Source organism: Rhipicephalus microplus, chromosome 10 (genome assembly GCF_043290135.1).
Source record: "Rhipicephalus microplus isolate Deutch F79 chromosome 10, USDA_Rmic, whole genome shotgun sequence".
Taxonomy (NCBI): domain Eukaryota; kingdom Metazoa; phylum Arthropoda; class Arachnida; order Ixodida; family Ixodidae; genus Rhipicephalus; species Rhipicephalus microplus.
This window is the reverse complement of record NC_134709.1, coordinates 68,576,233-68,600,637: the sequence shown is the minus strand read 5'-3', so window position 1 is coordinate 68,600,637 and position 24,405 is coordinate 68,576,233. Positions and strand designations below refer to the sequence as shown.

The 24,405-nt window shown below is 43.1% G+C and overlaps 2 protein-coding genes across 4 annotated transcripts in view; one reads left to right on the top strand and one right to left on the bottom strand.

Moving 5' to 3' along the window:
• Trs31 (trafficking protein particle complex subunit 31) overlaps positions 1 to 24,405 on the top strand; it is a 587,499-nt gene that overhangs the window by 13,764 nt on the left and 549,330 nt on the right. Inside the window, exon 7 of one of the 2 annotated variants that reach the window (XM_075875788.1) lies at positions 404 to 541. In XM_075875788.1, coding sequence (XP_075731903.1) covers positions 404 to 502 — 99 coding nt within the window. In that variant the 3' untranslated portion in view covers positions 503 to 541. Of the gene's footprint in view, positions 1 to 403; positions 653 to 24,405 lie in introns of those variants that run through there. The other variant, XM_037431684.2, reaches the window with a different exon arrangement.
• LOC119181246 (tyrosine-protein kinase transmembrane receptor Ror-like) overlaps positions 18,199 to 24,405 on the bottom strand; it is a 349,304-nt gene continuing 343,097 nt past the window's right edge. For both annotated transcript variants that reach the window (XM_075875786.1, XM_075875787.1), the window contains 3 exons: positions 22,428 to 22,569; positions 20,405 to 20,644; positions 18,199 to 19,321 (listed from right to left, as the gene is read on the bottom strand). In XM_075875786.1, the coding sequence (XP_075731901.1) occupies positions 18,605 to 19,321; positions 20,405 to 20,644; positions 22,428 to 22,569 (1,099 nt within the window). In that variant the 3' untranslated portion in view covers positions 18,199 to 18,604. The remainder of the gene's footprint in view (positions 19,322 to 20,404; positions 20,645 to 22,427; positions 22,570 to 24,405) is intronic.

The following is a 24,405-nucleotide window of genomic DNA, read 5'->3' as shown; positions in this document are numbered from 1 at the left end:
TAGAAATCAGTGGATGGCCGTTCCTCTTTTTAGGAGGTCCAGTTTTTATCGCATACTTAAACCCGAGTTCGAGCAAAGATTTCAAAGCTTGATTGTTAGCATCAATCATCCTCATTAGCCTGGATAATTAATAGTACACTCAAACCTCGATACAACAAATTCATATTTAATAAAATATTAGTTATAACGAAGTAATCGAAGAATAGCTTTGTCATAGATAGTGTTATGAATACTCATTTTATAAGAAATTATTGCATATAACAGAGCATTTTTATGGCAGATGTGACCTTGTTGTAATGAGTTTTAAGTGTGCTGTGATGAGCGTTTTCGCTGGAAATCTATTTTGTGTCATTTTTCTAAGTATCCTTCCTTTTTTTTTCCTGTTTCTTTTCTTTCATTGCAGCCAGCGAAGGTGACTGCCCACTGGTACAAAGGAACAACCTTCATGATTAAGTTCGAGGAATCTGTCATCGTGCGGGACAAAGCTATGGAGAACCGATGAAAGCCACATTGAGTACCTAGTCCATCCTGCCCCCCCCCCTCCTCTTTTTGTGTACAGCCATTGTACGGAACTTTGTTCCGTATATTCTTTTTCTTTTTAACTTACTGTTCTCTTGGAATTAAAAGAGCAAAAAAAAATTCTTACAATGGATCACTTTTGTCTCATGTCACTGACGATCTACAAACCTCTTCATAGTGTTTGTTGTCACCCGCTGCGGTCGTCTAGTGGTCAAGGTGCTCGGCTGCTGACCTGCAGGTGGCGGTATCGAATCCAGACTTACGTTGGAGGCGAAAGTGCTGTAGGCCCGTGTGCTCAGATTTGGGTGCACACTCAGAACCCCATAATGGTCAAAATTTCTGGAGCCCTTTACTATGGGGGTTTCTTATAATCATATGGTGGTTTTAGAAAGTTAAAAATCACATATAAATTAACCAGTCACAGTGTGTGTTGTGTATAAATGACAGAGGTCCACAGAAAGGTGGGTGTGACTAATTAACTTGATTTTGATTCCTTATTTTTGGACCTTGTTAATTGTCTGAACAATGCTTTGCCTACCTAATTGCCAGCATTTGACCTATCTGGAGCGATAATTAATGAGAAAGGAATAGAAATTAATGGAAGGAATCACTACATTGTAGTCCTTGAAGACATCAACGGTTTTAAAGCTAACGCAGACATTTTGGCTTCTAATGCTCTTCCAGCTTGAGGCTTCTCGTTTGATCACTCGTGAGTACTAATTATTTCATATAGTATTTGGTGAATATTGCAGCGTTGTGCTCTGCGTAGGCCCTCCATTTCAAAAAATTCCTGTGCTTCTTTCCTATTACTGGCCAATCCTCCTCGTATGTTCAATGACATCTTGCCCATGGGCAACATTGCACGAACCTGAGCTTTACGATTGGTCATTTGACGAAACGGCGCCTTGGAACTGTGGTGAAGCAGTTTGGTCGGGCAGTCTGCATATTCATTTTCCTGTGCTGCCCTCTGCCATTTTATAGAGCCCAAGATTACCAAGACAAGTGGTATTGTCAGAACAAAAGCTTCCTAGATAAAACCTCCAGTACTTTATTGCTTGGGGAGGGTGCTCTTCGCACAGCGCTTCGTCCCCGCACTGCTATACATATCTTGGTTCCAGGCTGCGCGCCCTTGATGTATTGCAGACCACTTCTTACGTTGATGAAATGGGTGTAGTCGCGACAAAGGGCTATGCCTACCGCTCTCCGCTGTGAAAGAAAGAGTGCAGAGTGAATGCTTGTAGTACATTCACAAACACGGTGGCGAAGTTTGTGTGCTTTGTCAAGCACGTACTTGAAAACTGAATAGTCATATGAGCAAGTGTACTGATCGAACCTGCCAGCACTAATACTCTCATGAACTAACATAACAAGCTGCTTGCTTTGAGAGTGTTTGCCCTCCGATCGATTCTGGTGAATGGTTTTGTTCCGTAGTCAGCTGCGCGTGCCATCGAGGAAGTTCAGCTTTTCTGAGCTTGGCATTGAAACAACAATTCTCAGCTGCTGAAGCTTTTCTGGCAGACTACACTAAACCTCCTTATAACAAAATCACACCTGCCACGGAAATACGTCGTTATATCTGGAAGTTATTTATAAACATATATTTGCGGCGTTGTATCTGTGACAGAGCTATTTGTTATTTACGTCGTTATAACCAATAATTCGTTACATCGAGCTTCGTTATATTGGGGTTTGAGTGTACTTTGATCTGTGCAGCACATGACATCGCACCTCTTGTGGCAAAATAGTGTTTGCCGGTAGTCTGGTGGTCTTAGAGGTTTATAGCTAGCAACGTCAGGGCTTGTATGAAAGCATGTTTTTACAATCCTATTTTCATATATCTGCAGGCACAATAGGCGCTCTACTTCTGAAAACCACAAATTGTTTGGGTTGCAGTGACATAGCTTCTTTCAGACAATAGGGAACCGGTTTTATAACTTCGTACAATGTTAGACTTGGTTTCCATACGGCTGTGCTGACGCATGTTGGCTTTTTGTGACACTTCCACTCGGTGCCTCGGAGGCTACGGCATTGCGCCGATCAGCATCAGGACCAAAGCGACGGTGGCTGCATTTAGCTGCGAGCTACGTAAATGCAGACACCTCTGTGGATGTAAATTTAGGTGCACAATAGGAACTCCTCGTTCGACATGCACATGATCTTGCCGTAGTTTTAGAAGAGAGAATACCTATTAAGTTTTCATTTCTTGTCGACTACGAGGCGTGTCCAGGCAGCTTTGCAAAGGACACTTGGATCGTGGACTGAAGAACGGGAAACCTCTCAAAGGTTTGCCACGAGCGATCCAGAAAGGACTGATGAAGCGGCCATCACTGCTAAGAGCTTCGTTAGCGGCACCAACTTGGCAGATGATCCCGTAATGGGCTGGCAAGAGTGGAGCATGTTCGCAGGTATATCGCCACTCGCCACCCAGACAACACTCGACGACCTGAGGTCGTCCTCATATGGTACAAACGTCCTCGGCAGTTTCAGGACGTCCTCATTTGGTCCTCTAGTCGACACTTGCAGGATTATCCCCAAAATGCCCCTTTGAGACCTTTTTAAGGACGAAGAATTGTCCTGATATCGTCTGCTCGAGGACGTTTTGAGGATATGCATGTTTCGTAGGTGCATGCAGCTTTCGCAATTCGTGTTTGGTTAATTTTCTGGCTGTTAACGAATAAGTCCACGGGATTTCGTATGCCTACTTTCGAGTCATAATAGTAAAGTACTTCTCGATCATTAAAATGAGATAGTTACACGAGGAAGCACTTCAAGCCAACACGAGAAAGACGTGTTCTTTTATTTATTATTTATTTATTTACTTTGTAAGTGATCGTAGGCCAAACTTTCTGCCTGCACGTTTTCGTTGGTCGTGATCTACCGCCGACGTGCATACGGAATTATATCGCACTGACTGTGCACAGTTTCCTAGCACTATAAAACCTTTAAGCTTGCATAGTAAATTAAAGGAGCAATGACACAAAGGTTTATGCCTTTTTTTTTTTGTTGTTGCAATAGGTAGCTTTTTATTCTTTATTAATCGGATACCCCGCAGCAGCCAAATGGGTTACAGCAGGGAGATTAAACTAATGAATAAAATGCAACTCCGTTCACACCCATAATGTAACTTTGTTTGCTCATAAATACATCTTCGTTCATATTACAGCATGGGGTTATAACAGCTGAACATTATTCAATAGGTAGCTTATGACCATCTTATCGCGATTTGAAATGTTGTTTGCGTGAGTCGGCAATGCTTTTTGATGCTGTTATGATCCTGTTAGAGAGTCCTGTCGCATGTTCGATTTCGAGGAGCATAAAGCTAGGTTGGAGCAGTTCCAATGGCAAAGTAAACGCACCTGGCCACTTGGCCACGCCAAACTGTGAAGTATGTTTTGCATGACTTGCACTTGGAGCAAGCACAGCCAGCACACGCAAAGCCGCAGGCACGGAGGAAGAAATAGCAGGTAGCACAAGGTGCGTACCAGCATTCATCCAACGCAAATCCTTGACGTAGGCCCGTATACATTGCCATGGCAATGATGGAGCGAGATGCGGAGTCCCTGACAACGCAATGTCAGCCGGCATGCATTTTAAAATTATTTTAAATGTGTTCCAGGCTATGTTAGCTCTTGATACTTTGTAGATGTTGCGTAGGCGTCTCCACCTAAATCAATCTCTCTCATTATCCCACTTTTGAAATTTTTTGCCAGTTCTTCTTTAATGAGTTATTTAGCGCTTATAGCCTCTCCTTGCTCAAAAAGCATTCATTTATGCTCTGGCTACTTAAGTTTACCATTACAGCCACGTGGCAGTGGTATAGAAGCTAAGGTACTTGGCTGCTGACCCGCAGGTCACGGGATCGAATCCCGGCTGCGACGACTCCATTTCCGATGGAGGCGGAAATGTTGTAGGCCCGTGTGCTCAGATATGGGTGCACATTAAAGAACCCCAGGTGGTCGAAATTTCCGGAGCCCTCCACTACTACCTCTTTCATAATCGTATGGTGGTTTTGGGACGTTAAACCCCACATATCTATCAAATCAAGTTTAGCATGACATTAAACCTGTTCGAGATGCACTGATATAGACTGTCTATAAAGGCTTCAAATTAATGCAATTTCGAGCCAAAGTTCTAGAGATTGAAGTTCAGACAAGTACAAGTGTTAGAATAATTTACTGTATATTATAGCAAATATTTGCAATTAGTCTAATGTAAGTATTGTGCATTCAGCAAAGTATGCATTTTTCTTCCTAAACTGAATTCAACAATCCACAAAAACAAATTCGATAATTATCATCCGGCAGGGAGCACTTCCAAAAAAGTTAAAAATCTTCTTCAAAATTTTCAAATCTCTGTATCTTTAATATTAGGAGTGTTAGCCAGCACCACTTGTTGTGAAGGAGGTGCGTGTGATACTTTTTATCTGAGGGTGGCACGTGACCTTTGCGTGAGACTGCTGCTGAACAACAAACCCTCGTGTGCTAGCCTAAGGTATGAACTCAGCTGGGTGAGGCCCTTGCTATAAACAAAAGGAAAATTTTCAGAGGCTCATCTCTTTGTTCATCATCATCACCATCATCAGCCTGACTACGTCCACTGCAGGACAAAGGCCTCTCCCATGTTCTGCCAGTCAGCTCGGTCCTGTGCTTGCTGTTGCCAATTTATACCCGCAAACTTCTTTATCTCATCTGCTCATCTAACTTTCTGTCTCCCCCTAACCCCCTTGCCTTCTCTGGGAATCCAGTTAGTTACCCTTAATGACCAGCAATTTTCCCGTCCATGCGCTACATGCCCGGCCCATGTCTATTTCCTCTTCTTGATTTCAACTATGATATCCTTAACCCCAGTTTGTTCCCTAATCCACTCTGCTCTCTTCTTGTCTCTTAAGGTTACAGCTACCATTTTCCTTTCTATTGACCGCTGCATCGTCCTCAATTTAAGCTGAGCTCTCTTTGTAAGTCTCCAGGTTTCTGCTCCGTAGCTAAGTACCGGCAAGATACAGCTGTTATATACCTTCCTCTCGAGGGATAGTGGCAATCTACCTGTCATTATTTGAGAGTCCTTGCCAAATGTGCTCCACCCCATTCTTATTCTTCTAGTTACTTCTGTCTCGTGGTTCGGCTCCGCGGTTATTACCTGCCCTAAGTAGTCTTCTACAACTTGAAGTGCACTATTAGCTATCTTGAAGCGCTGCTCTCTTCCGAGGTTGTTGTACATTACTTTCGTTTTCTGCAGATTAATTTTAAGACCCACCTTCCTGCGCTCCTTGTCTAACTCCGTAATCGTGAGTTGCAATTCGTCCCCTGAGTTACTCAGTAATGCAATGTCATCGGCCAAGCATAGGTTACTAAGGTGCTCTCCATTAACTCTTATTCCTTACTGTTCCCATTCTAGGCTTCTGAAAACTTCCTGTAAGCACGCGATAAATAACAGTGGCGAGATTCTATCCCCCTGCCTTACACCCTTCTTGATTGGTATTTTGTTGCTTTCTTTATGAAGCACTATGGTAGCAGTTGATCCCCTGTATATTTCTTCCAGGATGTTTATTTATACTTCATCGACGCCCTGATTCCGCAGTGTCTGCATTACTGCTGATATTTCTACTGAATCAAACGCCTTCTCGTAATCTATGAAGGCTATGTATAGTGGTTGGCTATATTCTGAGCATTTCTCTATTGCTTGATTGATAGTATGAGTGTGGTTGATTGTTGAGTAGCCTGTTCGAAATCCTGGTTGTTCTTTTGGTTGATTTAATTCTAATGTCTTAATTCTGTTAGCAATTACCTTTGTAAACAGCTTGTATACTACAGAGAGCAAGCTGATCGGCCTGTAATTCTTCAAGTCCATGTATTAGGATGATGTTAGCATTCTTCCAAGATTCTGGCACTCTTCCCGTCAGAAGACATATCGTAAACAGGCTCGCTAATTTTTTTAGCACAATCTGTTCTCCATCTTTCAGCAGATCTGATGTTACCACATCTTCACCAGCAGTTTTGCCTCTTTGCATGCTCTCCAAGGCTTTTCTGACTTCTTCTATCATTACTGGCAGGGTGTTATCTAGGTTACTGCTATTTCTTATATTAAGGTCGTGGTTGTGCTGGCTACTGTACAGATCTCTGTAAAACTCCTCTGCTAATTTTACTATCCTATCCATATTGGTAGTTATATACTTTGACTTCCTTGTCCCTTAGTGCATACATCTGCTTTTTCCCTATCCCAAGTTTTGTCTTCACTGCTTTGACGCTTCCTCCATTCTTCAAAGCATGTTCAGTTCTCTCCATGTTATACCTTCTTACATCAGATACCTTATGCTTATTAATCAACTTCGAAAGCTCTACCAACTTTATTTTGTCTGCTGTACTTGAGGCTTTCATGCTTTGACGTTTTTAATGAGATTCTTGGTTTCCTGGGATAGCTTGCCAATGTCCCATCTAACTACAGTACCTCCAACTTCCACTGCACACACCGTAATGATACTCGTCAGGTTATCATTCATTGCGTCAATGCTAGGGCTGTTTTCGTCTATAAGAGCCGAGTACCTGTTCTGAAGCGAGACACTGAATTCCTGTACTTTCCCTCTCAGCGCTAACTCATTGAGTGGCTTTTTGCGTATCAGTTTCTGTGGTTCCTTCTTCAAGTCTAGGCGAATTCGGGACTGTACCATTCTATGGTCACTGCATCGTACCTGGCCAAGCACTTCCACATCCTGCACGATGCCTGGGTGTGCGCTCAGTATAAATTCTATTTCGTTCTTATTTTCACCATTAGGGCTCCTCCGTGTCAGCTTAGGGTTCCCTCACTTTCGGTAGAAGGTATTCACGATCTGTGAATTATTGTGTTCTGCGAATTGTATTAGTAGCTCCCCTCTGGCGTTTCTAGTACCGATGCCATAATCTCCTACTGCCTGGTCTTCAGCCCGTCTCTTCCCTACTTTTTCATTGAAGTCTCCCAATAGTATAGTATACTGTGTTTTTACCTTACTCATTGCCGACTCCACGTCTTCCGGGAAGCTTTCAACTTACGCGTCATCATGGCTGGACGTAGACGTACAAGCCTGTACCACCTTCATCTTGTATCTCTTATTGAGTTTAATTACGATACCTACCACCCTTTCATTAAAGCTATAGTATTCCTCTGTGTTTCCAGCTATGTTTCTGTCGATAAGGAACCCCACTCCCCGTTCTCTTCTTTCAGCCAAGCCCCAATAGCAAAAGACGTGCCCATTCTGTAGCACTGTATAGGCCTCAATTGTCCTCTTAACCTCACTGAGCCCTGTTACATTCCATTTAACGCCCTCTAGCTCCTCAAATAGTGCAGCTAGACTTGCCTCACTAGATAAGGTTCTAGCGTTAAACATTGCCGAGTCTTTGTTAGGCACTACGAAATAAATCAGTTAGCCGAAGGAAGCATAGGGGACATAGTCTTTAACTGTAGTGTAGTAATTATGATGTAAAGTAAAAAAGAGAGCAAAAATATCAGGCTCCTTTGGCGAAAATAAAACTCACGACCATTTAATATTGCATACAATATCCTATCAATTGGAGAGTAAAAGAAATCCCATTCTATCATTCATTAGGTCAGGCTGTAATTCAGCACTTTCAAATAGTTTGTCCTACCTTGAATTATCATTGCTGTGCGTACCATATGTAAATGAAAGATATCGTGAAATTTTGGTGTTCTTACAGGTTATCGACCTTCGATTCTATGCAGTGGATGATACGTCTAAACCTGCCTTGCCTTCCACGTCTGGCCTGTGCCTCTTGGATGGGCAAGGCATCTTCGAGACAAAAGCTTGTTCTTGTTCCTCTATTAACTGTGGCGCATACCCACTTCAGCCATAATTCCTCATCGTCATCAGCCACTGCATGGACAATTGACACAAAATTCCTTGCAAGTGCTTAGTGCCACGCCTCTCAGAAGAATAACGAGAAATAGCATAGCGAATGCTAGCCATTCATCTGTTTTCAGCCTGGAGTTAATACACATTGGTCCAGACTTGTATGTACTATCTGCCTGGAGGAAATGCAGCTGTCTTCTGAAGCTGTATCTTTCAGTCTAGTAGGGTGCACAGATTAATTTGAAGCCATTATTAGTGTGAAATCATTTAATAAAAATGCTCAGAAATGTTGCTTGTGTCAAATTGCCTTCTATTTGTTGCTCTGCACATGTGCTGCTCTACATTGCTCCTCTTTTTTGTATTGCCCCAGATTTAGGAAGTACATTTACGCCTCTGCCCTTGTACTTTATTCCCCTTCCTTTGGCTAAGACTTATTGTAGCTACATGGCTTGTTCGATTGAGAGTATGCTTCAATATACAAAGATTTTGTCCATTTTAATCCTCAGTGCTAACATGTTGTGCGTCTTTGCCCGGTAAAGTGTGAGTTCTTATGCAGCAACGATACTTGTGTCCAGACTTTACCTGTGCCTCAACTGTAATTTGTCAAGGGTTTTTGCAGTTGTGATGTTCTGCATTGTTTCTGTTTTGAAAATAAATTGCATTTGCTGAGATTCATTCAAATAAAATGTACGTTCTTTGTTACTTTTTTTTTAATTACTACTCTCTGGTGTTCAACTGGTAGACCACTGCTCAACAATTGAGCTTGCCATACCTGTTAAGGTAGCAAACAGTGTGGCCCTTCATAAATTTTGTTCATAGAATAATTTGTTAGAAATTGAAACAATACATTGCTAAGATGCAAGGTAACCTTGCATCTTAGCAATGTATCGTTCAAAATTGACAACCAAATAAAAATTCAGCGAACGGAAGTTCAAAGCTATCACTATTTAACAGAGGATGTCCTTGCTTCATTTTGAGAAGAAAGCTGGTTTTCATGGCAAGATACCTGCAGTCTAAGCACAGCATCTTGATTGTCCTATGCAGCCCCTTATGTAGACTTGTCAATGTCTCTACCTATTGCTTCAAGTTCTTAATGTGCAATGTCAGTATCTGATGTTCAGGTGGCAAGTCTGCAATTGAAGTTACAGATGCAATCTTACCTTGAATATGCGTCTCTGCTGTGTCACAGAAGGCATTGTATAATGCGGCTTGGTGTGCCACAAAGGTCACTTGTAAGGCGGTGAAAGAGCACCTGCCTTTTGGGACAGGGAATGCCTAAATATTCACTTTTTGGGGCCATGTTTGATATCGTACAGCTCTTTCACACCTGCTCGTATTGTTACCGAACCGATCACCTTTGGTTCAAGAGTAGAGTAGATGAAGGTTCTGGTAATCCGAAAGGTTTGAATAAAGTTCATTAATATAAGTTGATAGTGTAGAAACCTGACAAGGAAATAAAGTGCTGTAAGTGATGTTTCCTGGGCTGACATGTTTCCTGGGCTGACAAGCATTTAAAAGGGTAAGTTTGCCACACCCAACGGTACCGGCCGTTACATATTGGGGGGTCCCCAAGCAGAGAGGCATTTGCCCCCATATCACAGCCTATCTCCCTAGCGGTTCCTCTACTACCTCTGAAAAGAAAATGTACACATTTAATACAGCGGATAAGTTCACAGACTATGTGACCCTCTGAAGAAACTGTATAGCAGTTTCTTGAAAAAAAAAAAAAAAAATACACCGGTAAAAGTAAGGTACTTTTATATTGTTCGCCACCACATCTATTAAAAAACACACTGCAAGTGATTGGCTTCTCAATACAGACAGTGGGAACATTCGTTTTGCACGTTTCTGATACCCTTGGACGAAAAAAGAACACAATAGCATGGCGCATTTTAAATTTCCCGCTGCCATGTTTACTCTGCAGAGATTAACACACAGAAGTTCATCAAGATAAGCGGAATTTAGAGGTTTGTCACTAAAATAAACTTCTAAAAATGCTTCGCGCGGCGGCATATAGGCAAGCATACTCGTTTTCTTTTAATTTTCACTGTTTAACTTATTCATCATCGAATAGGTGACACCATCATTCTAGCTGGGGCACGTAAACTACGTAAACGCTATCCCGCTAAACTATAAGACGCTGCCCACAACAAACGTTTGCCCCACGGTAACACCATTCCCTTAACCTACGCTATCACGCTAACGCTAAACTGTAACTTTCTTATAACTGTCTATTATATCTCTCTTTACTCTGACCGACAAAGCGTAGAAGGCATAGTAAAATGAGCGAAAATACATATTGCTATCGGCTATATATACCCCCCATAAACCGACCTCCGAGTGGTGCCAGTTTCAAGCAGTATTTAGTGCACGGAGGAAGGAACCTTCCTCCGTGATTTAGTGTATCCTCCTTGAGCATTCAATACCCAAGGTGTACGTTGATGGCCTTGGTGGAACTAATCTATGCAATTATGCGAACATTATCTTTAATCGAATAAAAACCTCTATGTACCTTCATTACTAGTGTTTCTGGCTGGGCGAGTTCGTATAAGTGCGTGATCGCAGCCACAGACACCCCACTTCCAAGCTGGAAATTCCCCCCCCCCCCCCGTTGGTTGGCTTCACCTCACCACACGTGGAAAACGAGCAAAAAAAGTTGAGTCCCTTATCAGCAGCGATAAGCACCAACTTTTTGTCTGACGTCACACCTTGGCTCGCCTTGGCACGATATGTTCCAAACAAGCTTAAGGTACATTTGAAATTCCCGCCACCATACCCATAATGCAACACATTGCAAGTGGTTGGCTTCTCCTCAATGCTGACCGTAGGAAAATTTTTTTTGCCCGTTTCTGACACCTTTCGACCTGATGTGAAAAAGATCACGTCACGCATCTTAAATTCCCCACCGTCATGAGAACTCTGAAAGTGACAGAGAAAAGATAAGCTGCATATAGAGGTCTGTGTGATTAAAGGTAGTGTGCTAATTATCTCATATATTAATTACATTCAGGCGATCTACATACACCTTGTATATTCATTGCGCCACGTTGCTGTATAAAAACTAAGGTAACACCCATAGCCCCTATGAAGATTTGTCGATCCCGTGCACAACAGACAGACAAGGCCCCTTTTTTTCATCTTACCTGCATTGTAAGTACCAGGTATGTGATAAAAGGTGATTGTCTCATTAGACGGCCTTTTTTTGTCACATGGCACAGTTGAATTGCTAAACGCTTCTTAATGAAGGTTGAAAATTTAAACACTCTTCGAGTACTTAAACTGTATCAGACAATGGAGATAAAAATTTTAAGATGAACCGAAGGAATTCTCTCTCCTTTTAGAAGGGATTTTTCTTGTAAAGCGTCGCATATATCCCACGGATTTTGCCAAAGTAATCACCAGAGATGACATTAATTGGCATACTAAGCACGTGACAGAGGCATTTTTTTTCTTCTGAATTTTGGTATGAATCACACTTGGGTTTCTGTTGGGGCTATACTCTTTGAACTAGCCTGTATTACTACCTGCAAGACGTACCAAATATGAAGGAACAAATTTCCACACTTCAAAAGTACTAACTCCATTAAAGTCACAGTTACAACTTTCAACAACTTTTGCTAGCTACAGCTACTGCTAATTGAGTAGCACAATTTTTCAGTTGCTGTGAGAACAGCAACTAATATGTATGTGTCAGGCACTAACACTGAAAGTCTACCATATACCTGCGATATACATTTTACCGATATCTATTTCCTTTTCGTGAATGAATACTTTAATGATTGAAACATTCTTCATCAGGTGCAAAAGTCGCAGGCACAGCGGTAAGTGTTTTAGTAACTGTAATAGAATGACATTGCCATGCACCAATTGCGTAGCTGTATTGCTGGTTACACGAGTGAAAAAGTAACTGGTTACATTACCACGGCTTCCAAAAAGTTGACTGTTTACCAGTAACGTGTCATCAATAAGTAGTTACGGTCCAAGCTTTTAATAGCCGAAAGCTCGCCTATGAAGGGTTCAAAGAGACAAACACAGCGTTCACCATAACTTAACTTTATTAATCTTTACGTATAAAAAGAGTAACACATCCAGTCACAGACACTGACGGGCAAAAAATTTTAGTTTTTTTTCTTTTGTACAAATGTGAACGAACAGTTCGACACACGCACTGCAAGAGCATTGCGGGAGAGCACCCTTTGTGAAGTGCAATAAAGGTCACAGGTGGGGGTTGGTGGGAGGTCGTAAAGGCGGAATCAGGGGGTTTTACTTGAGGGGGAGACGTCGGCCGGTGGCTGTCGACGCGACCTCAAACGTAGCAAATGCAATTTACACAAACGTACATGAAAGCACAAGCGCGCATATATATATACTTTTTTGCAAATGGTATTTACACTTGCGTCGGCTCTGGCATGAGTGTTGAGGTGATGCGTGTCACCTAAACTACGTTGGCGAGCGCTCGTGGAACGTAGTTGCTACGGTTACAACTGTGCTTGCTTCAAATTTTTTGTTTTTTTTTTGTTTTGTAACGTAATGCATCCAGCCCTTTTCATTGATACTTGTTTCGGTAAAGCGTGATGGTGATGTCTTAAGTGTTCCGTATTGACAGTACTACTTCCACTCACAAATGTGAACTAAGTACTGGTGATGTAGTGACGTGACACACATAGCTGCTATAACTGGTTTGTCTTTCTTCTTACTGCAAGGGCTGCAAAAGTTCATAAATTACGGCATCTTGCAATGCATTGATGAATATCTGAGCAGTATGTTGTCATGGTCAATAACTCTTGCATTCACATACAGTGATGAAACGTTAAAGTCTCTCTGACCATTGTTGGCATTCAGCATGTGCACATGTACACACCTACACTACTGTTGGATGCAACATCTTTGTTTGTTATGAGCCTGTTCAGCAGTGTTGTCGAGGGAACCTGGTAATAAGACGGTAAGTTGGGCCAGTTGGTTAGGATCCATCGTGAACTTTTCTTACAGCAAGTGCGTTAGTGAACCATCCGTCACACTGCATGAAAAAGAATTAAGTTATTTAGGCCAAGCTTGTTTATTGCCATGAGTGTGATAACGCTACCTCGGCGCACCTCGTATTCTGCGCATGTTGTGGTGTAGGCTGCCGGGACCTATATATATTGCCAATATTTTTCACCCCGTTTTTTCCAATAAACAACAGTTGTGAGCCAGCGCCGTCTTTTCTTTCTGTTCTACTCCTTCCCTGTCCTGTATTTTTTCTGGTGTTGCGCTGTAAGAAAGTTCACGATGGAACCTGGTAACCGTGGTAACTGCATTTCACGAGCTTTTCCCGTTGCCTGTAGGACTGCGATATGTTTTTCTCTGTGCTCGTACATATTATACCGGGAGGCTGTGTGTGTGTCCACTTATTTTGACTCAGTGAACAGGTAGCAACAAATGGAGTTTTAACAATCCTAGCAAACAACACTGAAAGCATTGCTGATAGCAGTGCACAGATGATGTGCTCCTGTTAACTAGCTTTTTGTTCCGAAAATTAGAAAATATTCCTGCGCCCGTAGGAGGCCGGAACACACAGCTGGGTGTTATACAAAAGCCTTTTCACGTACTTAGTCTGCCCGCAGTGAGTGGCAATTTCAGAACGGAGGCGTTTTCACGTGGGAGTAAAGTAAAATAGAGGAAGTGTTCACAGATTGTTAAAAATATCTATTACGTAGCCACCGGTGGAGATTCTTGGTATTGGGGGGATTAGCTTCGTTGTTCGTATCTCCTTTTGTTCTTAGGTCGAGTGTATCGTGTGCAAAGAGGGAGGTCGGCAAGTCCGAAATTATCATTGAGAGGACAATGCGCCATACAGGAGGTCATCACACGCAGCATCCTCCCTTTGTCATGACATGACACTTCTTGCACACCGTGCAGAAGTTTTATAAGTATACATACTATCCTTTCAACTCTTAAAACATATTTATCAAAAGGCAGAGATAATATGACTCTGAAGAGGCTTCATAACATTGCAATGGAATGGTCATTCAAACAGCAGTGCTCTATTATCACGTCTCCTCAAACCTGCATGTTCCAGGAATAGATTAAAAATTGTATGTCATACTGCGGTAAGCAAACTGTTATCACACTGCGGTAAGGTTTTCTTTGGTGATACTAAATGATCTTAAACCCAATTATCTGAAGATGTTAGCCCAGAACAAAGCATTTTTTGTCCATCAGTGTTCCTAAATCATTCGTGGGCGGCAGTCATCTATTAAAAAACAAATGACCAAGCCTTGAATTGTCATTTCCTCACAAAAACCACACTAGGAGACAAAGACTAAGTACTAGTGCTTTTCACACGTAATTTTAGCATTTGCTTCGAAACATAAAAACAAAAGTTTCTTTGCTCACGATCACAATGGCTTTTTTTTACGATTGACAGTCAGTATTGTAAACATTCGAATATCTTCTTTTTTTTATTGCCTAAGATTTTATTATGGCTGCCATGTTATAGACAGGAAAATGTGACAGATTGTATGTGCTATTCCGTAACAATGTCTGAAGCCACTTCAAGATCTCTCCACAAATAAGCACATAAAAACTCTTTTTTTTTTAACACATAATGTTTGTTTTGCTAGATGGACTAGTTGCACAAAACATGTTTTTCTGTAGAACAACATGCAGTTTAAAATAATGGCACAACGAAAGTACTAAAAAAGATATGAGAGTGTAGGAAGTGGTGCAAGTGTTTTATAAATGTCTCTCGATGTTCTGAATGACAGAACAGGCAACCCTTCGTGTCTCTAATGTGACCTTAGTGTGTTCTTATTGCTGCTCGAACCACGTTACGCTAGTTCTGGCAATCCACTGTGACAGCACAACATCAAATGCATAATAAAACAACACTAACAAGGCGGGTTTTTACATGACAAAACAGAGTAAAAAGCGGCAAAAACGTATTTCTCGTACAAAATGTCTGTAGAAACATCCTTCGTAAACGACGTGTAAAGGAAAGGAAGTAAAAAACCGGCGTAAAACCGACTCGTGTAGAAATAATGTAAATGGCGTGTCATGCTTCTTGCGAAGAACACTGGCGTAATCGGAGTGAAATTTGAGGCTCATGGTGAAATTTTGAGTGCGAGTGTCCTCGTTCGCGAACATTGAGTCAGGACGGTCAAACGAACTGCCGCGGTAGCTAGGCAGATATACAATGTCCTGTAAACTCAACGATGTGTGTTTGACTCCCGGCCGCTGCTTTTTAGTGTGGGGATAAAGGGTTGGAGTTCAGAAACACATGTGCACTTTGATTTGTATGCATCTCAAAGCTCAGTTGTCGTAATAAATTCGGGTTCCCCCCCTCCCCTGTGGCATGCCTTGAAATTGTATCGCGATATCGGCACGTGAATACCCAGGATTTAACCTTTGCTAACTGGGAAATATGAGCACCTCTGAGTGTACCAGAAATTAACTGTATAGTGCCGGGATAAAATTTTACGTTTTGCAGTACCATGACGATGGCTTTGGTGCGACGGATAAGGCTTCCGTTTCACCTTGACTCTTCCTCTCTAAGCTTGAAAAAAATACAATGCAGAGTGGAGTATCATTGCAGTAACATGCAAATCTCGCCTTTCCAGAGAGAATGCATGCCATGGAGTTGCTCCAGTGCAGGGCAGATGACGTAAGCGGTCCAGGCCACCCCCCTGTGTGTTGTGCTTACATCAACTAATCTTAAGCCGACTTTCACTAGAGTAAATATTGTCAAAAGAGAATGGCCACACACGATTTAATTTTCTGTTATTCTAATCCTAACATAACATGCCAAGTGGCAGCTTTAGGGGACAAAGGGCATGCTTATATCATTGGTTATTAACAGGAATTATTGTAATGAGCCTTCACAGGTCTAAACTAACGTTTTGTAAAAAGTGGCACCCTGAAGGTACTGTCAATGCCAGCGGAATTTCAAATAACAAGACCCAATTTGTAATTCATCTACCAAAGATTAAAAAAATACAGCTTGCCTTCACACGCACTATCGCCAATCTCCGACATGTTTACCCGAATGTGCAAATGCGCACTTCTTTTCCTATGTTATGTCAGTTTTTTTCCTGCTGCTGAACTTAAAGTGGCCCTAGTAAGCAGTTTGTAAATTTCATCTGTACAATTATCTTTTTTTTTTTACACGGGATATCTTCAGACACAAACTGTAATTGTCCTAAATATACTACAATACCATAATCTGCACAGCAGTCTTCTCACCTGCCTAATTTAGTTGATGAATTTGCCCCGCACGAGACTGTGAAGCCTACTACGAGCTGGATTTCCGAACAGTGAAAAAGGTCATGCCACCCTGCACATGGGCTTTGGTTAGCAATGGCTATTTTCGAAGGCTTTGTTCAATGTAAAACAACTAACAAACAAATGTGAAAGCCACTATAAGCCATAATGTGGGCATCATCAAATGTATTGATGAAAAATAAACATGTCATTAAACATCCTCTAAGAAACAGTACAGCTGATGGGTTATATGACATGTAGGCATGCTTCTCCTGTTAAAGGCTAGCTGCAATGTAAGCTTGAGCTGCGTATGAGGCTTAGTTTTACATGGTTCTCGGGTTATGAAATTTTTGCTCAAGAAATGGTGTTTTAAATATGAAAATTTGCCACGAAGAGGTTGCAAGACTTTGATACTAAAGATGAAAGTAATGCCATTGCAGCCACTCGCTCGTAATTGCTTAACACTTTGGAGCGTGGAACTGTGCATCCTGACCGTGCCAGCAGTACGTGCTACCTCCATAAGGTGCACTGATAACCAACACAGCCAACTGTGTTGGCTTTGTAATTAGAAGCGTGGCAATTTGGGTTAGTTGATAGGTCATGACGATTGTTATAGAGTGAGCTCAGAATGACAACGAACGATAAACGATTGTTTTGCGCTCATCTTCTTGTCCCTTTGCCGCCGTTTTGGGCTGTGTAAAGTCTGCCAAGGACAAAATCAAATGGTTACCTCTTTATCGAAACTTTGCTAGTATTCCTTTCATGGCACTAAGTACTCATTTATTACCGCTGTAGGATTAGTAAAGTTGCACCTTCAACACTTTCTTTGTTCTGATGAATGCTGGTTGTTCTTAGCACCGCGGAAGTTGAGTAGTTTGCTTATTTATCTACGCTTTGAAGCACGGTATTACTACAGGCTGTAAAATAGCACCTCACTGTTTCTGTGATACTGACACGCTGGTGACACATCAAGGCAAACTTAAGTGGATGTGTCCAATGCGGTAAGACTTCTGCGAAGTAAAAGAACAATGAATTGTGACATTGATGTAAAATGTTTGCTGCCTTATGAAAACAAGCTTAGGAACACTTTCTCTTATTGCAGATATACATACATGGTGTCATCAAGCTTTGACTGTAAAAAAGTGTGAAGCATTCATATTACGAAGAAGTATACGTTACTCATGCTAAGACAAATGAACACAAACGTGTTTCATTTAGATGAGTATTCTTCTGACACGTTTCATGACATCCGTGGACACCGTGTGCATTTTATAAATTGTATAGGGATGTGTATTCTCCGATTCTTTGTTCTGTCTCGTATATCATTTCTTCATCAATGTCAAAGAGCATGCACACATTTCGCGCAAAGCCTTTTTTTTTTTTCCTGTGGCAGTGTTCGCTGACTTTGGCCACATACATGCACTCTCAGAGGCATCGTTGCTGAAGCTCGGGGCACCGTATTCATCGCTAAAGTTTGTTCGTCGGTGGTTGACCAGTTGCTGAAGCACCAGATGCGGCGCACGAAGCTGTGCCGCACCGCTGTCGTCGAGACAGTCGTAGTTCGCTCTGTTGTTGATGAAGTCCCCACAACCATTTGTTCAAGGGACCAACACATAACTCAGCAGTCCTCCCAACTCCCTTCGTAGTCTCTTATTATCGTGTTTTCGAATGCTGGTGCTTTCCTCGGCGCACTTCAGTAGTAATGTTGCGGCAAGGTCTCTGTGGTGGCAGGTTCACAGAGCAGTTGCACACATCTGGGTGAAAGAGTTCGTTAAGCTCACAAGAAGTAGCAGAGGGCCATGCACAGGCACCGACACTTGAGATGTTAGCCGTGGTGGCCGGTTTCCTCAAGTCCGCTGGCAAGCTATTGGTGGGCAATGTGGCTTGAAAACTCCGCTGCTACATCCCTGAGGCACAAGACACTTTCAGGAGTGCCCTGCTTTGGGAGCGAGAGATGGATGAGTTGTTTGCCTACGCAGCTCACACAAAGTAGCAGCTGCGTGGGAGCTGTCAGACCTTGGAGACCCTCGTGTCAAGCGCGTTGTACGGCGGCCCGAAGTGCGACAGTGGTGGTGGGGGTGGCGGGTTCTGCAGTGGGCAGGGCGGGCCCCGAGTCATTCCCCCGAGCGGCGTCGAGGGCCGGTCAACCAGGACGACTCCTCCGGGTGGTCCGCCCAGGAGCGGACTTCCGCCGCCCTTGTGGCTGACCGACGTGGAGCCCGTGTGGTTGCTGCCGTGCGTGCTGAGGCTCGCGCTGCGTGCATGCAGCGCCTGCCACGAGCAGAGGCGCGCGTGCAGCTCGCGGAACTGCGGCCGCCGGCTGGGCACCTCGTGCCAGCACTCGACCATGAGTGCGTACAGGTGCGGCGGGCAGTCCTCGGGGCAGGGCAGCAGCTGGCGTGCGCGCACCAGGTCGATGACCTCCTGGTTGGCGTAGCCGTAGTACGGCTGCAGGCCATAGCTGAACACCTCCCAGAGTACGACGCCGAAGGACCACACGTCACTCTCGGTCGTGAAGCGGCCGTACAGGATGGACTCGGGCGGCATCCAGCGCACGGGCAGTAGCGACTTAGACTGGACGCGGTAGTAGTCGGAGGAGTAGACGTCACGGGACAGTCCGAAGTCGGATATTTTGACCGTGAGTGCCTCGCCAACGAGGCAGTTGCGCGCCGCCAGGTCCCGGTGCACATAGTGGTGCGCCGAGAGGTATTCCATGCCAGCAGCCACCTGTGAAGAGTTTCATGTTCACAGTCAGAACCGTGCGCTGAGGCACAATACAATGCAAGCAAGGCAGGTGCGATAATGTAACTAATGCCCTGCAATTTAGAGATTTGTATGGGCATGACAAGGAAGATTGTTGTTAGCAGAATACTGAAACTAGATTGCAGGTGTTGTAAATAAAGTTTGCAGTCACAATGAAATGAGGGACCTTCGCTTTTTGTAAGCTGTGTGAAGTGAAAAATGCAGTACTAAAGCACATACAAGCTAGCATAACTACACTAGGTGCCAGCGTTTGCATGATCACAGCATTTGGGTTGCCTTGTTTAAGCTGGTTCTAACGCACTGGTTTGATGTTGATCAGCAATCTAGAACATGAATTGAGTTTCAACTTTCATACTTATTTTCGCACTGCATTGTACTGTTTTCTTTCTTTACCCTTGACAATATTTCATGATAGCATTTGAATGCGAGCTAGTTGGTATGTTTCGACAATTAAATAGAGTTGTAAAATATGAGGCCAACTGAGCAGCCGACATGGACTTGAGAACTCAGACAGGCGTTTATTGGCATCCTCATGAGCTCAGAAAATGAAGTTGCTTTCTCATCTTCTTCCTTGAACAAGCTCACGAACTCGCTCACCTGCAGTCTCTCTTCTTGTGCGATCAGCACGGGAAATTTAACACAGTGCAATAAAAAGATGGACAAGCGAGGACACTTACGACTAGTGCAGGCAGTGCTAGTATTTTGTCCTTACTTGTTCCCATTTTCATTGGACTGTTGTGCGATAGAAAATATTTTATGCCCCTGAAATCATTTTTTTTGGTTTCATCAATAAGTCAGGCCTACCAAGATAATATTAAGAGATCATATTATTTTTATTGATATATACCCTAAAAGCCCTTTCGGGCAACGCAAAGGGGGGTTTTAGTTACACAATAAATTTGCAAATAAGAATATTGTTATTACAAAACGAGAATGATAAACAAGTAAAATATTTTAGCTTATCATAAGTGGCTGCCTAGCAATATGCCTTGCCATTTGGAAAATTTCTACCGCAGTGCATTAATTAGAAAGCAGGGCGGGACAGACCTGCCGGGAGATGTGTAGGAAGTCGGCCAGGTCGAGCACCTGTGTGGCGCCCTCGCACCGTGGCGAGTGTGCCACCAGGAACTCGTGCAGGTCTCCGTGGGGCATGTACTCAAAGAGCATGCACAGGGGCTCCTCCTTGGTGCACACGCCCAGCAGGCAGACAATGTTGCGGTGCTGCAGGTCGCTCATCAGCTCAGCCTCCCGCTGGAAGTCCTGCTGTGTCTTCATGGCCGCATTCTCCTGCATCGCGATGTGTGACTTGACTGCATGCCGCATCGCTTTGTTCCCTCACACACTTGAAATCAGTTTAAATCGTCAATGCCTTTCTAGCACTGTACACACAAACCTTGATATAACGAAGTATCGATTATAACGAAGTAAGCGAAGAATAGTCCTGCAATAGATGTAGTGTTTATAATATACCTTTATACCAGATTTTTGGGTATAACGAACCTGTTTTCCCATAGTATCAACTTTGTTATTATGAGATGTGAGTGTACTTAAGGTTAGAGATTTTGCCATAACTCTTTGTGGCACGGCGTGATAATTTGGACATGCATTTGGACATGTCATATATATGCACTGTTGGTAAGGAAGAGACCTCAAACACCAAATTAAACAGGGGTAGTGCCAGTGGGGTACACAGGTGGGCTAAAGACCCCCCTTCGCAATTTCTGCCAGCCAGAAAGCAACGCATGAGTTCTCAATTTTCTTCTCTCCCTGAAAGAGTTCTCTTGTCACGAGTGCCCCGCCCAGTAAAAATATTCTTGAGCCACCTCTGAAGTTTAAGCTTCTTTATATCACTTCTGGTTACAATATTGTGCTACACACTATCGCTTTAATGAAGGCAGTACCGTGTTGAATTAGGTGTTGGACGTGAGGTGGTTCTGATGAAATTGACTCTAATATTTTAGCCTTTTAGGAATGCTCGCTGCCAGCGCATAACTATCGCATGTAATTTGGGTGGGCTGTTGAATTCAGTTTACGAATACGTATACAGCATGCCTGACTGGGCAATAATTGAATCATTATTTACATTGCAATCATACTTAATTGCTGCAAAACACACTGTAATTTATGCTTACACTTGCACTTGCCTTAAACACAATCTCCAGAACCTTGGCACCAAATCACGAAAATTATAGACATACACAGAGAGTTGACCACAATGCAGACCAAAAGGGATAATATCGCTGTGTGTGCCCGCCTATTGACTGGTTGAGGAAAGGTGGGCAAGCAGTCACTTTAGCCATAGATATACAAGATTCTATGTGATGAAAAGTGACCTTGCAATGTTTCCAGAAGCGAGTCTCAAGATATGTCTCTTGGTAAATTTCGTTGAGCATGCACTAAGCCTAAAGCTTGCTTTTCCCACCACAATGTTCCCATTTTCAAAGCAATTTGGACAAAAAATTGAGTACAAGTGTAGTTTTTCTGCATATATGGCTGCACAATATCAGCATTCAAAGCCCACATTTATGGCGTCTTTTTTTTTAATACTGCGAAGAAATCGCCACCCCTTCTTAACCACATCAAGGCTTCGGTTATTCATTTTCCAATCTTTGTGTTCTGCAAAACAGGTTGGACCAGTTTGCAGTACTCAAAAACAAAACGTTTTAAATTGTGCAAAAGTATTGCTTCACGGAATCGCCCATATTAAAGGCACTGTAGAAACAAAAGCGTTTTCCTCGTTTTCTTGCCACTGTTTTTGGCAAGGCCAAGTACATATTGTGTTTGGCATAGGCAGTAATTTATTTTAATTGTGCCTGCAGTTTGCTACCTCAATCTATAATTTTGTGGTTCTCGCTTTTGTTACACCACGTTTCCTCAATGTAGTCGGCCCTAGAACAAATTCAATTAAATGCCATATAGTGGTACCTCATAATGAATGCATTATTCAGAACTGTCATAAACACACACCTTCACAATTCTTGTGTTTCAGCATCCGAGATGCATTAAATAAGTCGGGCCACTGTACAGCCAATTCAGGCGCACTTGGACGAGATCACGGAACTCTGCTTACCTTCAGAGTCTTTATGGCGACCGGCACGGGGGCACTGCAGTCACGCTTGGCGGGTAGCATCTCTCCTCTGTACACCTTGCCAAATGCTCCTTCACCCAGCTCCTCGAGGAAACGAATTCGTGCAGCTGGTACCTCGGGAGCCCTGCAGGAGCACCACGAAATGTTAAATTTCAGTCTTGTTTGCATTGACTTACCGTACTTACTGGCATAATTTGTGCACCCCTAATATGTTGCCAGCTTTACGAAAAAAAAAAATTTACTCGCATATTTTATGCTCCTCGATCCGCCCGAGCAATCTCGCCAGCATGCGCACGAATAGACTTGGACTTTTGGATACATTGAACGGGTGCACCTCTTGCCGAGCAGACAAGCACATTCAATCGGGCTGCAAATGTGAAGCCCTCATACCAAGAACTTTCCCAGAACAAGGGTCCCTAGAACACCATACCTGAGCACTCAAACCTATTGTCAAGTCATCAGAACTGCTCGAGCGTTTGCCTCCCTCTATGTCCCGATCTCTTGAAAATGCATGCTTGCATCACGGCGCGGACAACTTTCTGTATCAGAAGTGTGTGAGAGCCTGTTGCGCCAGCTGTTCCCTCTCGTTGTTTGTGTTGGCACTGCAATGCAGGTTTGGTTGATTTCAGAAGTTTAGGTTTCGCCATTCATTCATCGCTTTTTTACTGTTCTCTTGCGATGGGCTAAAGTAATTATACATACGGCAGAATTCAAGCTTGCTGTTATAAAGTTTGCCGATGAAAATGGGAACCGTGCCGTCGCCAAGCACTTCAGTGTGAATTTCTTCAGCCTGTGACGATCGGTGCGATCGGTACAGGAGAAAGCAGAAGAGTGCGCACTTGGTAATACATACAAGTTTCCCAGCAATGAAGAAAGCCTTTTCCATCATGTGCGAATGCTTAGGTCTTCCAGTATCGCCGTGCTGTGGTTAGTTTCTCCCAGCATTGCCGACAAGAGCTTCAAGAAAATGGGGCATTCGAACTTGCTCAACAGAACCACGTAAGATGCGCTTTGGGAGGGCGGTAACAGCTGCCGTGGCAATATTTCCCAGTCGGGCGTCTCCATCAGTGACCCTAACTAGACCGCGTGTGACAGTATTTGTCTAGTTAAAGCATGTGCTAATTCTGTTTAATTAACAAGTACACTCTGTGCTTCAGTTTATTTTTTTCATGTATATATTGTGCATTAGGACTACTGCTCATTATTTCGAATGCATTTGCAAATCCCCATGTATGTAATCTACACCCCCGGACTTCTTGGAGCCGCAAAATAGCAAAAAAAAGTGCACAAATTATTCAAGTAAATACGGTAATTACATCAGGTATACTCATTCACACTAGTGTGGGAGAATCCAAAAGCAGCAATGCCCAATGAATCACCGCCATTCGCTACTATGGCTTAGCGCTGCCAAACACAAATTGAGTTCTTTTTGCTTTGCCTTAACTAGTGCATCCAGTTGTGATAACTTAGCACCTCAGGTGTGCTGCTAAGCTGAAGGCTACCAAGCTTTCATTTGCTTGGCCCTCCTTCCCTGCCTATAGAGGCATACTTATGCTGAGGTTGAAGTATTTAGAAGAGTAAGAATGGGGTGGATCACATTCAGCAAGCGTTGTCAAATCATGACAGGTAATCTGCCACTAACCCTCAAGAGGAAGGCATATAACAGCTGCATCTTGCCAGTACTTATCTACAAAGCAGAGACCTGGAGGCTTACAAAGAGGGTTCAGCTTAAATTGAGGACGACACATGCAAGCAATGGAAAGGAAAATGGCAGGTGTAACCTTAAGAGACCAGAAAAGAGCAGAGTGGGCCAGGAAATATACCGGGGTTAAGGATATCACGGTTGAAATCAAGTAAGAAATGGACATGTACCGTGTACTTAGCATGTAGGAAGGACAACCGGTGGTCATTATGGGTAACTGACTGGATTCCCAGAGAAGGCAAGCAGGTGAGGGGGAGA